At 36.8% G+C, this 12,546-nt stretch overlaps 1 protein-coding gene across 1 annotated transcript in view; it reads right to left on the minus strand.

The window, feature by feature from the left end:
- Positions 1 to 4,748: 4,748 nt before the first annotated feature.
- The window catches only part of LOC103671956 (putative P2Y purinoceptor 10), a 59,123-nt gene continuing 51,325 nt past the window's right edge, over positions 4,749 to 12,546 (minus strand). Inside the window, exon 2 of the mRNA XM_008700603.2 lies at positions 4,749 to 7,157. Within this exon, the coding sequence (XP_008698825.1) occupies positions 6,065 to 7,108 (1,044 nt within the window). The 5' untranslated portion in view covers positions 7,109 to 7,157 and the 3' untranslated portion in view covers positions 4,749 to 6,064. The remainder of the gene's footprint in view (positions 7,158 to 12,546) is intronic.

Genomic DNA, 12,546 nt, shown 5'->3' on the forward strand with positions numbered 1-12,546 from the left:
CACACACACACACACACACACACACACACACACACACAAAGGTGGTACTTTAAATAATTTAGACAGAACTCAGGTCTGATTTTATCAACATGTTATTGAATTCATTGGAAATAAAAGAAAGAGCTGAGAATATAGATGAAAGAAGGAAAGACCTCCACTTCCTTACTGAGAAAAGAAGGCATGAAGTATCCTTTGTAATAACACCACGACATCAAAGCAGAAAGCAAACAACTTTCCAGAAACATTTTTAAAAATGTTTTAATAGTTAATGCACAGCTTATAAACACAATTTAGAGAACTACAAAAGTCGGAGCATACTGCAATATGATAACATAGTTAATGGAGATCCAGGTAGACTTTGACCCCATTTATATTTCTTTTTGTAGTCAACAAGTTCAACCAATCTACCAAGATGCAGTGACACTCTCTCTCCCTCTCCCTCTCGACACTGAACAAGCATTTATTGAGCACCTACTATTTGCATGATGCTGAGAAATATAGATTAATTATATATCAATGTATAAAAATAGATTGTCTAGTTTATGCCCAGAATTCAGTCTCCCATAAAGAAAGAAATATGCAAGTCTTAATCTAGCAACAGAAACTAACTATCAAAGTCTTAATATCCCTATAGGAAATTAGGTTCAATTTTAATATGTTATGGAGTACAACATATTGTATTGTCCTTGATGGGTACCTTCAAGGACTTTACTATATAGAAGAGATTATGTGGTTCTACAGTGAAGTAAAATTTGAGCTGAATCTAAAATAATTTGTAAGACTGGATAGACAGGAGAAGCAAAGACATACTTGACATGGAAACAGTGTGAGCAAAGGCAGAAGTGTGTATGTTTAATGTTTTCTTAGGAGCCTAAGTTTTTGCATATTTTATATTTATTCAGATTTGCTTATCTGATATATTTAACCAGATCAGGTATTGTGAAACTGCACTGAATTAAGGATGTTCTTTGAACCTTTAAATGTCCCTCAGCAAATGTATCCATGTCCAAACAATACTGTTAGATAACCTATTCTCCCTTCAGGCTCTCCTCTTTACAGCTGTAGGCTCCTTTAGATTTGTTTCAGATCCATTTCTTCCAAAAGTTTTGGAGACCTTGCATTCTATCTACAGAATTCATCCATAGGAGATATTGACTGTGCTCTATTATATCTTCATTGTTTTCCTATAGCCATGGCCAGTCTCTGATATTTGATTTCTTCAGAGATCCTTAATCCTAATCATAACTTTACCCTCTGAAAGGCTGGACCTAACAGACTCATGGTAGGGGACAGGTAAATGGTTCTTTCTGTTACTCACAAGAACCTCAGCCAGTATTTTCAGGACCCTGGACACTACTTCATGCCTTCATCTTTTTTATGATACTGATAGGTGGTTTAAAATATTTAATTCTGGGGCACCTGGGTGGCTCAGTGGGTTAAGCATCTGCCTCCAGCTCAGGTCATGATCCCAGGGTTCTGGGATTGAGCCCTTCATGGGGCTTTCTACTCAGCAGGGAGTCTGCTTCTCCCTCTCCCCCTGCCTGCCGCTCCCCCTGTTCATGCATGCTTTTTCTCTCAAATAAATAAAATCTTTGAAAAAAAATTAATTATATCCTATGTGTTTTATCGGTTAAGAGGGACACTATCTGCTTTCCTTGATTCCTTTGTTAATACTACCTCTCCCTGTGTCCTTATGTTTAAATAATCATTATAATTTTAAAATAATTATCATTTCTTATTTGATCTTTATAAGAGGCTTCTGAAGCAGAAAGATCATAGATTATTATCACCATATTGCAGAGGAGCAGATAGCGTCAGAGTGTTTGTAAAGTCTCTTAGTCAAGATCACAAAGTTAAGAAATGTCAGAAAGAGTATTAGAACCCAACTTCATCCCATTATTATCAGTTAACAGCTGTAGGTTTAAGCTTGCCATTCTTGGGACTCCTGCACTCCAGTATTTTGGGCAACAGTGCACAGAGGGACAGGATTGGCTATTGCCTGGCCCCAGAAATACAGGATTAAGGTGACTACATGTAGACCCTCTTCTAGAAGTAGGAGTAAATTGGGACCTTCAGGAGACATCTGAGAATTTCAGAATAGTTGGTAAGCCAGTCTGTTTTCTGTGCTTCTCCCAATCTTCCAGATAATGTTCATTACTCATGAAAACAATAGGCCAAATTCAGAAGAAAGGGTTAATGTATCTCAAATAGGACTTCAAATACATAGGAGGATTTCTACCAAGTGCCCTTAAGGAGGAAGGGAGCAAAGGCCAGGATGAGATGTTCTCTTAAGAGCATTATGGAAAATGAAAAATAGCTTCTGCAAGAGCAACAAAGCAATTTTCATTAAACTATTTCTTAATGAAAAAGTAAAACAAGTAGTAATCTCGAAATATATATGTGTATATATATTCCATTCTATAAATACATTCCATTCTATAGATACATGATATAGATATATGATTATATATATATATATATTTTCTGTATCTATTCTTCAGTTGAAGGACACTTGGGCCGTTTCTATAATTTCACTATCATAGATAATGCTGCTATAAACATCAAGGTGCATGTATCCCTTTGAATTACTATTTCTGTATTCTTTGGGTAAATACCTAGTAGTGCAATTGCTGGATCATAGGGTAGTTCTGTTTTTCACTTTTGAGGAAACTCCATACTGTTTTTCAGACTGGCTGCACCACTTTGCATTCCCATCAACAGTGCACAAGGGTTCCCCTTTCTCTACATCTTTGCCAATACCTGTTATTTCCTGTGTTGTCCATTTTAGCCATTCTGACAGATGTGAGGTGATATCTCATTACAGTTTTGTATTTCCCTGATAGTGAGTGATGTTGAATGGCTTTTCATGTGTCTGTTAGATATCTGTATGTCTTCTTTGGAAAAAATGTTTATTTATGTCTTCTGCCCATTTTTAATAGGATTATTCATTTTGGGGTGTTGAGTTTTGAAAATTCTTCATATATTTTGGATACTAACCCTTTAGTATCCTTCCCCTTCTCCTCCTCCTCCTCCTTCTTCCTCTTCCTCCTCCTCCTCCTCTTCTCCTTCTTCTTCTTCTTCTTCTTCTTCTTCTTCTTCTTCTTCTTCTTCTTCTTCCTTCTTCTTCTTCTTCTTCTTCTTCTTCTTCTTCTTCTTCTTCTTCTTCTCCATCTCCTTCTTCCTCTTCCTCTTCCTCTCCTTCTTCTGTGACTCCTCTAATAAGAGTGTTATTACATTTGATATCATCACTGAGTTACCTATGTCTATTCTCATGTTGCATAATTCTTATTTTTCTCTTTTGTTCAACTTCATTATTTTCCATTATTTTGTCTTCTAGATCACTAATTCATTCCTCTGCTTTTTCCAGCCTGCTGTTCATTACATGAAGTCTGTTTCTAATCTCATTCATTACACTCTTCATCTAATTGATTCTTTTTTAACTCTTTTATCTCTGTGGTGAGGGTCTCACTAATGTCCTCTATTCTTTTCTCAAGCCAAATGAGTATCCTCATGACTGTTGTTTTAAATTCTCCGTCTGTTTTACTTAGCTCTCTGTACATGGTCTTGTTCTTTCATTTGGGATGAATTCCTCCATCTTTGCATTTTGTCTAAGTCTCTGCTTTCTTCTCTGTGTTAGAAAATCCAATTATGTCTCCAGCTTCTGAAAGTAGTGACATTATAATGAGGAGTTCATGTAATGCCCAGAGCCTATTGCTTCAGGGAGTGTCTATGTTATGTGCTGAACGCATTCTCCTGCTGTGTTTTTGCTGCTCTATCCTTCAGTCTAATCATCTGCAGAAGCTCTCTTTGTTTGCTGTGGGTAGTGTTTGGTCCCTAATCCGAATGCAGTGAGTTGTAACTAGATGTGCTCTGGTCTGCTTGTGAAATGAGACCTGACACCACCTGCACCAGAACTAAGGCCCTACTAACCTCTCTGGTCAAGAGACATGTTGTGGACAAGGGTTTGTGCTCATCTTCTAGGTGAGGGACCTATTGCACTGGGACTGAGGCAAGGTGACTATGAAGGACAGCCCCACCAGAGTTCTGGGGATGGGTCTTGGTGTAAGCAAGTTGAGTAGCCAGTGTAGGAGCTGAGCTGCTTCCAGTAGTTTGTTCTGTATGTTAAGGGGCAGGGGAGAGAAATGGAACTGGTCAGCTACTTTGTTCCAGGAGAGACGTCTCCATGAATGTTACCTCTCAGGGATGTGCTCTAAGAAGAGTGAGTAATGTCCCTTCTGTGTGCCCTAGGAGTTCTTCAGATCTTTGTTTCTATGCTGTCTGCCCCCAGGTTGTTTGCCTGCCTTCTCTCCAGGAATAGCATAATGCCCTCAGGGCTCTATTCCAGCCAAGCACTTTGACCTTTAAAACTCCAGGCTTTAAGCCCCACTGGTTGCAAGAACCCACAAAATTCAGCCCCTCTTGTTTTCCAAGTCAATGGCTTTTGTGTGTTCCCCAGTGTGGCCCTCTTTTGACCATGGCTCCCTTCCCTCAGCAGTGGCTGCAATCCCTTCCTCCCCTAAACCATGTCTCCATACTTTTATCTTCTTTGATGTGACCTTTTCTCTTCCTTTAGTTGTGGAGTTTGTTTTTTCAGTCTTCACGTCAATTTCTGGGGTATTTAGGTTGATTTGATAGTTATCTAGCTGTCTTTGTGAGATAAGAAATGCCTAGGGTCCTTCCACTCTGCTGCCATCCTCCTCTGCCAAGAAGCACTTTCCTCTCTTTTTTTAAATTATTTTTTTATTTGAGTGTAGTTGACATACAATGTTTCATTAGTTTCATGTGTACAACATAGTGCTTTGACAAGTTTATACATTAGGTTTCACTCTTATTTTCCCGACACTGTGGCAAATGTTATTATCTGTTCCGATTCTAAGAGGCAATCACTATTACAAAAAAAAAAAAATCACACAGATAAAATAGTTTGTGAATTTCCAACCTTATAAAGACAAGAGAAAGTAAATCTTTATAATTTTATAAACCTGACCACTGCTTTATAAAATACCATTTTAATGAAAGACAATATATGAAATTTTAAGTTTCAAATTTTTCAATGGTAGTGAATTGTATTACAAAATTATTTCACCACAAAGATTTTAAAAAATAGCAATTTTTCATTCTGCATTCATAATAATATTCAATTCACTAATATTCTCTTTATATATGTCTTTACTTGTGAGAAATGAAATCTAACAGAAAAACTGCACATGTGTGATACTTTATTAACTCATTATTTAAAATCTATCAAGCAAAGTTGTGACTGATGTTGTACATAGAGGAATTAATGTAGAAAGATCATTGCACAATTGATTTTAATGTCAAATATAACAAAATATTTTCTGAATGAGTGCCCACATATAAAAGTAAGCATCATAACACACACTCTTAGACTTTCATGCAAAGAGCTTTCATAGCAAACCTTGAAACTCTGAAGTATATGAAGTATGTCAGAACACAATTGTCTCTGTGTTTAAGGTGTATGTGTTGTGTGTGAATCTCATGATACTTTTGAGAAATTTCAGATTAATCTAAATTGTTTGTTTCCCCAAGGGGACAAAAGGAAATGCTCATAGATATTCCAAGTTATATGGATAATAATTCCCACAACTCCTATTAATATTAAAAACTCTTTCCTCTTTAGTCTACTTTGCTCAAGTAGTATATATTTTCTTGATAAAGCTAGGATCATATTGTTCTCCTGCACATTTTTAAATGTTTGGATAATTCACCTATGTCCACTTATTTTCAATTTACTTTTTGTTTCTTGCAGGAGAAAGTGAAATATTGGACCCATTGCTGAGGAACAGGTGTGCAATTTATTCTGTTGCTTATTACTTTCTGTAAAAAAAAAAAAGATATTATATACTCCATAGAACAGTATGTTTCCCTTCTGATAGAAAATATAGTCATGACTAATTCCTTCAGAAGGATCATTCTGAGGTTGAAAGGAAGGAGGCCATGTTTTGTTAAGGCACTCAAAATACCATTTATTTTTTAAGAAAAATCTTCAAGGTGACATAGCTAAACTGATAGAGAACATAGATTACTCTAGCTAGTAATTTTATTACAATGTCTTGGAATCATTCAAAATTTCAAGAGAGATAGTTTGAAGATCCTCCTTCCTGTGATGAATTTCTAAAGCACTGTCTTTGCATCTCACACATGACTGAAGAGCCAAACCACCGTGTTCTGAAAACCTATCACGGAATTCTGAGGTCATAAAATAATATACAATAGGATCAAGACAGCAATTCAGATTTGCAAGACATAGAGAAATGATGTGAAAACATAAGGTGCTTTTGATTAGGGAACAGTTTGAAAAGACATGTTGTTTCACCATCATAAAGAATGGGAAGTTGAAGTGGTAGGGAGTGAAACACACAATGAACACCACTGCACATATCAGGACCATCCACAAAGCCTTTTTTCTCTCTTTGGTATTCTGAGGGGGATCTTGGACTTCTTGTAAAGATTTTCTCGTTTTCCACGTGCAATAAGTAATAATTACAACAGGTAAAAAAAACCCTCCAAGTTCAGCTATAGTTATCATGCCAATGGAGGAAGCCATGCTAATGTGTTGAAACCCCAAATCAGCAAAGCAGGATTCAGTGTGGTTGGTTAAGTCAGAACTTCTCAAAATTGGAAGTGGCAAACAGGCAGTCCCCACAATGATCCAGATGGCAGCACTGATGCCCACATCGTACCTACGCTTCCAGTTTCTGGCCCTAAAGGGCTTGAGGAGAAAGAAACATCTCTGAAGGCTGATGCACGTCAGGAAATAAATGCTGGCATACATGTTGAGATACTTCAGGTAGAAGCACAGCAGGCAAAGGGCCTTCTGGAAGGGCCAGTGGTGGCTGATGTAATAGTAAATCCGGAGGGGTAAAGACAGCACATGAGCAAGGTCAGCCACGGAGAGGTTAATCATGAAAATGATGGCTTTATTTTTCTTGCTGATGAAGCGGCACAGAACCCACAAGGCTGCACTGTTGGCCAGAAGACCAGGGATGAATATGAGGATGTAGGTGGTTGCATAGAGAGAGTACTGAAATGACACTTGAAGATCAGTGCACTTTGTTCTTATACTGTTTGTGCTGTTACTTCCCATCTTGAGGATGTATGTTCCTTCCTTAAGGAAAGCATTAGAGTGATGATTTCTGCAGAAAATAGAGTAAAAATAGGGTCAAGGGCATGCCAGTTCATGTTTGGATATACAAATGTATTTGTGTCCTGCCAAAGAAGTATTCAAGTATGAACTTTCACAAATTCAAAAGGCATTTTTTATGTAAACTGAAAATATCATGGCAATCTACAAATAGATAACAGCATTGTGGAGCATATTTTTAGAAATCAAAAAGATCACTGTTTTGGCAATAACCTTAATCAGGTTTCCCCCTTAGTAGTCAGGGGGAGTAATCAAACTTGTAGAGATAACCAACAAGCAAGATCTTACTGGAAAATTGCCCCAGACATACATTCCAACACTTTCTTGGGTTTCCACATTTCAGTATTACAGTTGTCTCCAAGTGCACTTTCAAAGTTTGAGATCTAGCTGAGTTTCCAATCATTAATGCTGGAAAAGACTAAAACTGAATCAATTTTAAATTGCAACCTTATCAGAGTTTAGGTGACTGCTAAGATGAGTCTGTGAACCTTTGGGACTGAAACAGAGGTAAGGGCCTAGGAGGGGCTGGCAGGTCACCAGGCCTCAGAAGGATGGAAGCCTGGAAAAAATGGTGCAATGAAGATAAATTAGGCTCCTTCAAAATTTGGCTGAGGGCAAAATTAGTCCTGCTTGTATGTCACAGCACTTTTCATAAAGCTTTTGTAACTTTAAAGATCTGTCTTTATTAACAGAATTATGGTAACTTCAGACATTCACATTTATTGAGACTATCCTTGCCTACCATTCAAACAACTACCAGAGTATGTGAAAAACTAGAAGGTATCTGATGGTAGTTGCAGCAAAAGGGGCTATCTCTAATTCAGCTCTTGAGGCAAGTTCAGTGAAAAGTTATTAATTTTGAATTGTTACATTTTTAGCAATCGTAATTGTTAGAGAGATCTTCCTTCTAGTGAGTTAAGATCTGTATCCCTGTCATTTTAGCCTAGTTCTGCCTACCAAGGTCATATAAAGTTTACCCCCTGTTGCACATGAAACTCTTAAAATATCTGAAGACAGCAATCCTGTCTCTATTAAATCTTCCTTTATCCAGGTTAAACATTCACTCCTAAAATGCAGAGTCCCTGTTCTTGGTTTTCTTTTGGATCAGATCCTTATTGCTTTTGGCCCAAAACCACTACAATACAGCTTATTTTAACCCTTGAAAATGACAGTTTACCCAAACATTTGATATTCTCAGGAAATAGAAAATGCCTTTGATTGTAGAAACAAAAGGATAAATGGAGTTTTAATACTCCCTTGTGCTTTTTATTGCTTGCAAAGAAAGTTAGTTTGTTTCACATTTTCTGGAATTACAGGGAAATTGAGGTACACTTAACATTAACTATTGAAAGCAATATAAAATCTAAGATAGTGCCTATTCAACCCAAAATACAACTAACTGCAATTGTAAAAATTCGGTCAACACACACACGGCTTAAACAGTTCCAAACCATCTATTTGATGCCTTTGCACTGACTACATGGTGCTTTCAGATAGACACTGTATTTACTGAAAGTTCATTGCAGTCAAACAACCGGCTCAGTCAAGTAAACAACTACTTTGAATGTTTTTTTTCCCCCCACTGAGCTATTTTGCTAAATCAGCCAGTTAGTCTAGCAAACTGTAAATCGAGCCAACACTATCTGTTTCTGTGGTCTGTTTGTTTACCCACTGAACTAACTAAAATAATTGATCTTGTATTCTGCATACTCAGTTTAGTTAAAAGGCCATGTAAACTTGAACCAGAATTATTCTTTTTTTAACCAGAATTATGCTTGAAATAAAATTTAGAAAATAGTTAACATACATGAAGTCTTCCCTGATCATCTTTGGTTTTGTTATAATAATAATTAAAAATCACTGAATGCCTACTTTGGATGAGGTGTTATGCTAAGTACTTTATATACACTCTCTCAATCTGTCCCTCACAGCAATCTTATGCAACAATATAACATTATCACTGTTTTACAGCTGGGGAAACTTAGGTCCCCAGAAAGGCAAGCCTCACCTCCCCCAAAAAGCCTGTCTTGACCTCTCCAAACCAGAGGTCACTTCTATGGCCTCACAGCATGCATAGTTTTGATCATTTTTCTAGTGAGAATACATTTAATACACTTAACATGCTGTGGTCATTGCCTTTGCATGGAGTCTCTTTTGTTCCTCTAAGTAGATTGCAATCTCCTACGTATCAAAGACTCGTTCTCTTACTACTTTCTTTCCTCGATAGTAAACTGTCTCCTAAAGTGTTTTGAACATATTAGGGATCCACTAAGTGTTGATTGAGTGAACGACTTGAATTCATGATGAGTGGATAAATCGGGGTGGGGGGATGGGGGGGGCGGAGTCGCACTGAGAAAAAGGGAGTGTCTGGGGAATTAGAATTTAGATGTGATATTTGATTTGACCACCAGGTGTCATAAGTATACCAATGTTCAAATATTTTTAAATATTTAACACATTTCTTTTAAAATTCCATTAAGGGAGAAGTTATACTAAAGGAGAGAAGTATCAACAACATCCTGTGTAACAGAACAAGAATCCTTTAAAGGGCATTTTAGAGAGTTTTAATTTACTTTATTTTTTTAGCCTCCATACTTCCTCATTCACATCTCTGAAAATAGTTGCGCTTCTAAATTCATTAGAGATCCCTAGAATATTAGAGCAGTTAAAGACCATCGAGATCTTCTAATCATGACACTTTTTATAGATGAGAATACCAAGGCCAAAAACAGGGAGATTAAATTTTCCAAATTCACACAGAAAATTACTTGCAAAGGCTGAAACAGGATCCTCTTACCCTCCACTACAGAGTAATTTTTACTTTTCCAGGAAATTCTAAGATGAAACCCATATTTTTGTAATTACTTAATAATTCAAACTTTTAGAAATAAACCAATGCCAGATTTTAGAACAGTAACCTTGACAGTGAACTATTAAAGCAACAGTGATTAGGGTTTTTTTCCCAAATATTCTAGGACAAATACAGTGTTTTAAAAAAGCAGAATTAATATTTTTTGTACCTAATAATAAGATTGTGTAAAAAATCTGCTTAACAGGGGTGCCTGGGTGGCTCAGATGGTTAAGTGTCAGACTCTTGGTTTTGGCTCAGGTCATGATATCAGGGTCCTGAGATCAAGCCCATGCTGGGCTCCACACTCAGCTCCCAGAGTCTGCTTGAGATTCTTTTCCCCTGTTCACCTCCCCCTGCTCTTACTTTCTCTTTCTCTCTCTCTCAAATAAATAAATCTTTTTAAAAATCTGTTTAACAGTCTTAGATTAGGTTGTTTTTAAACTTTTGTTATTTCTTTATGTGAAGAATACAGTTTCACATTAGAAAATAGAGATAAAGAAAAACAAAATATATGCATGACTATCATCGATATTTCCACTGCTAACGTTTTGATGTATAACCCACATTTCCCCCCATGCCTATAGATCTATAAACGAATACATGTGTAGATATTTTAACCAAATTGGACTCATATACTCTTTTGTAATCATAGTTTGTACTCAATCATAATTATCATGAATATAGTACCACTAGGCATTTTATTAATAATCATTTATTAATCAATCTATTAATAAATAATCATTTTAATGGGTACTTAGAGTTTCATCAGAATTATATACCATAATTTTTTTTAACTAGTGGACATTAAGGTAGGTTCTCATTTTTCACTATTAGAAACAATGCCTTGTTAAACACTCTTGTACACCATCTTCATACATTTGAGCAACTATTTTCTTTGAATAAATTTTTAAAAGTGGAATTGCTAGCCTTTTGATCTATAATACCAAATTATCCTCCAGGAAGACATCCTAAGCTAATTCTCTTTCAAATTACAATGCTAATGGTTTCTCATAATATCACAATGTCAAATTTATTTGTTTTCCAAATATATCAAATTCTTTTCAGCTGAAGAAAGAAGTATGGTGTACAGAATTTTGACTCATTCTTTAAGGCCTAACTCAGTAATTACTGTACCTAGTCACAAATCAACTCAGACAAAATTTATTACTCCCAGCTTAACACAGTGGTTTTCAAACTTGAGGATGCCTCAGAATCATCTGGAATGCTGTCCTACCCATGGTTTCTGATTTAGTAGGTCTGGGTTAGGGCCCAATAATTTACATTTCTAATAAGTTCTCATGAGATCCAGGGACCACACATTGGAAAACATTGTCCTAACACACTGTATACCAGCAAGGATTGCATTTTATCTGAGAAACCAGTATGTTATCTCCTCACAAATATTGTGAATCTTTTAATTAGTGCTGTAGGCTGAATGTTTGAATGTTTATCCCACCCCAGGGTCGTATGTTGAAACCTAATCCTAAATGTGATGGTGTTTGGAGTGGAGCCTTTGGGAAGTAATTAGGTCTTTAAGGGATTAGTGCTCTTATAAAAGAGGCCCTAGGGAGATCCCTTGCCCCTTTCACCAGTGAGAGGATGGCCATCTATAAGCCAGAAGGTGGACTTTCAGCAGACACCAAATCTGACAACATCTTGGTCTTGGACTTCCTAGCCTCCAGAACTCTGAAAACTAAATATTGTTTAAGACACCCAATTTGTAGTCCTTTTGTTATAGCATCACAGATAGACTAAGACAATCAGACATTCTTTTCCACCCTGAATGAGGAACCTCATTTGTGACCTACTTTTCATAAATGTGTAGTATAATCTGGCTAATTTATCTACATCCAATTATTTCTCCTGTCTTGACTTTGTGGGAAAAAGTGATAGTAAAACAAAACAGAAACAATGACAAAAATACTGCATTATGCTTAGGTTTTAGAAAACAATCAAGATTCTCATGTTTAAAAAAAAAAAACTTCTAGGGGCACCTGGGTCAGGCTCAGTCGGTTAAGAGTCTGACTCTTGATTTTGGCTTAGGTCTTGATCTCAGGGTCCTTAGATCGAGCCCCACACTGGGCTCTGCAATGGGTGTGGAGACTAAGATTCTCTCTCTCTAGCTCTACCCACCCCCATGCTGGCACGCTCTATCTCTCAACAAAGCAAAACAAAACAAAACAAAACAACCTTCTATACTTCTCAATACTATAATGAAAAGATGAGCTTTTAAAAGTTTTTTGTTGTTGTTGTTTTTGTTTTTGGAGGAAAGCAAGATGGTGGAGGAGTAGAGGGCCCCATTTCAACTGGTCCTCTGAATTTAGCTGGATATCTATCAAAGCATTTTGAACACCCATGAAATCAGCCTGAGATGTAAGAATATATATCTGGATCTCTAAAAGCAGAAAAATGGCTGCTTTTGGCAAAGTAGGAAGGGCAGAGTCATGAATCTGCGGAGAGATATTGGAAGATAAACAGAAGAGGGCAGGAGCTTCCATAAGCTGGCACCTGGAAAGTGATATAACACCAG

The sequence above is a fragment of the Ursus maritimus genome (genome assembly GCF_017311325.1).
Source record: "Ursus maritimus isolate PB19 chromosome X unlocalized genomic scaffold, ASM1731132v1 scaffold_X1, whole genome shotgun sequence".
Taxonomy (NCBI): domain Eukaryota; kingdom Metazoa; phylum Chordata; class Mammalia; order Carnivora; family Ursidae; genus Ursus; species Ursus maritimus.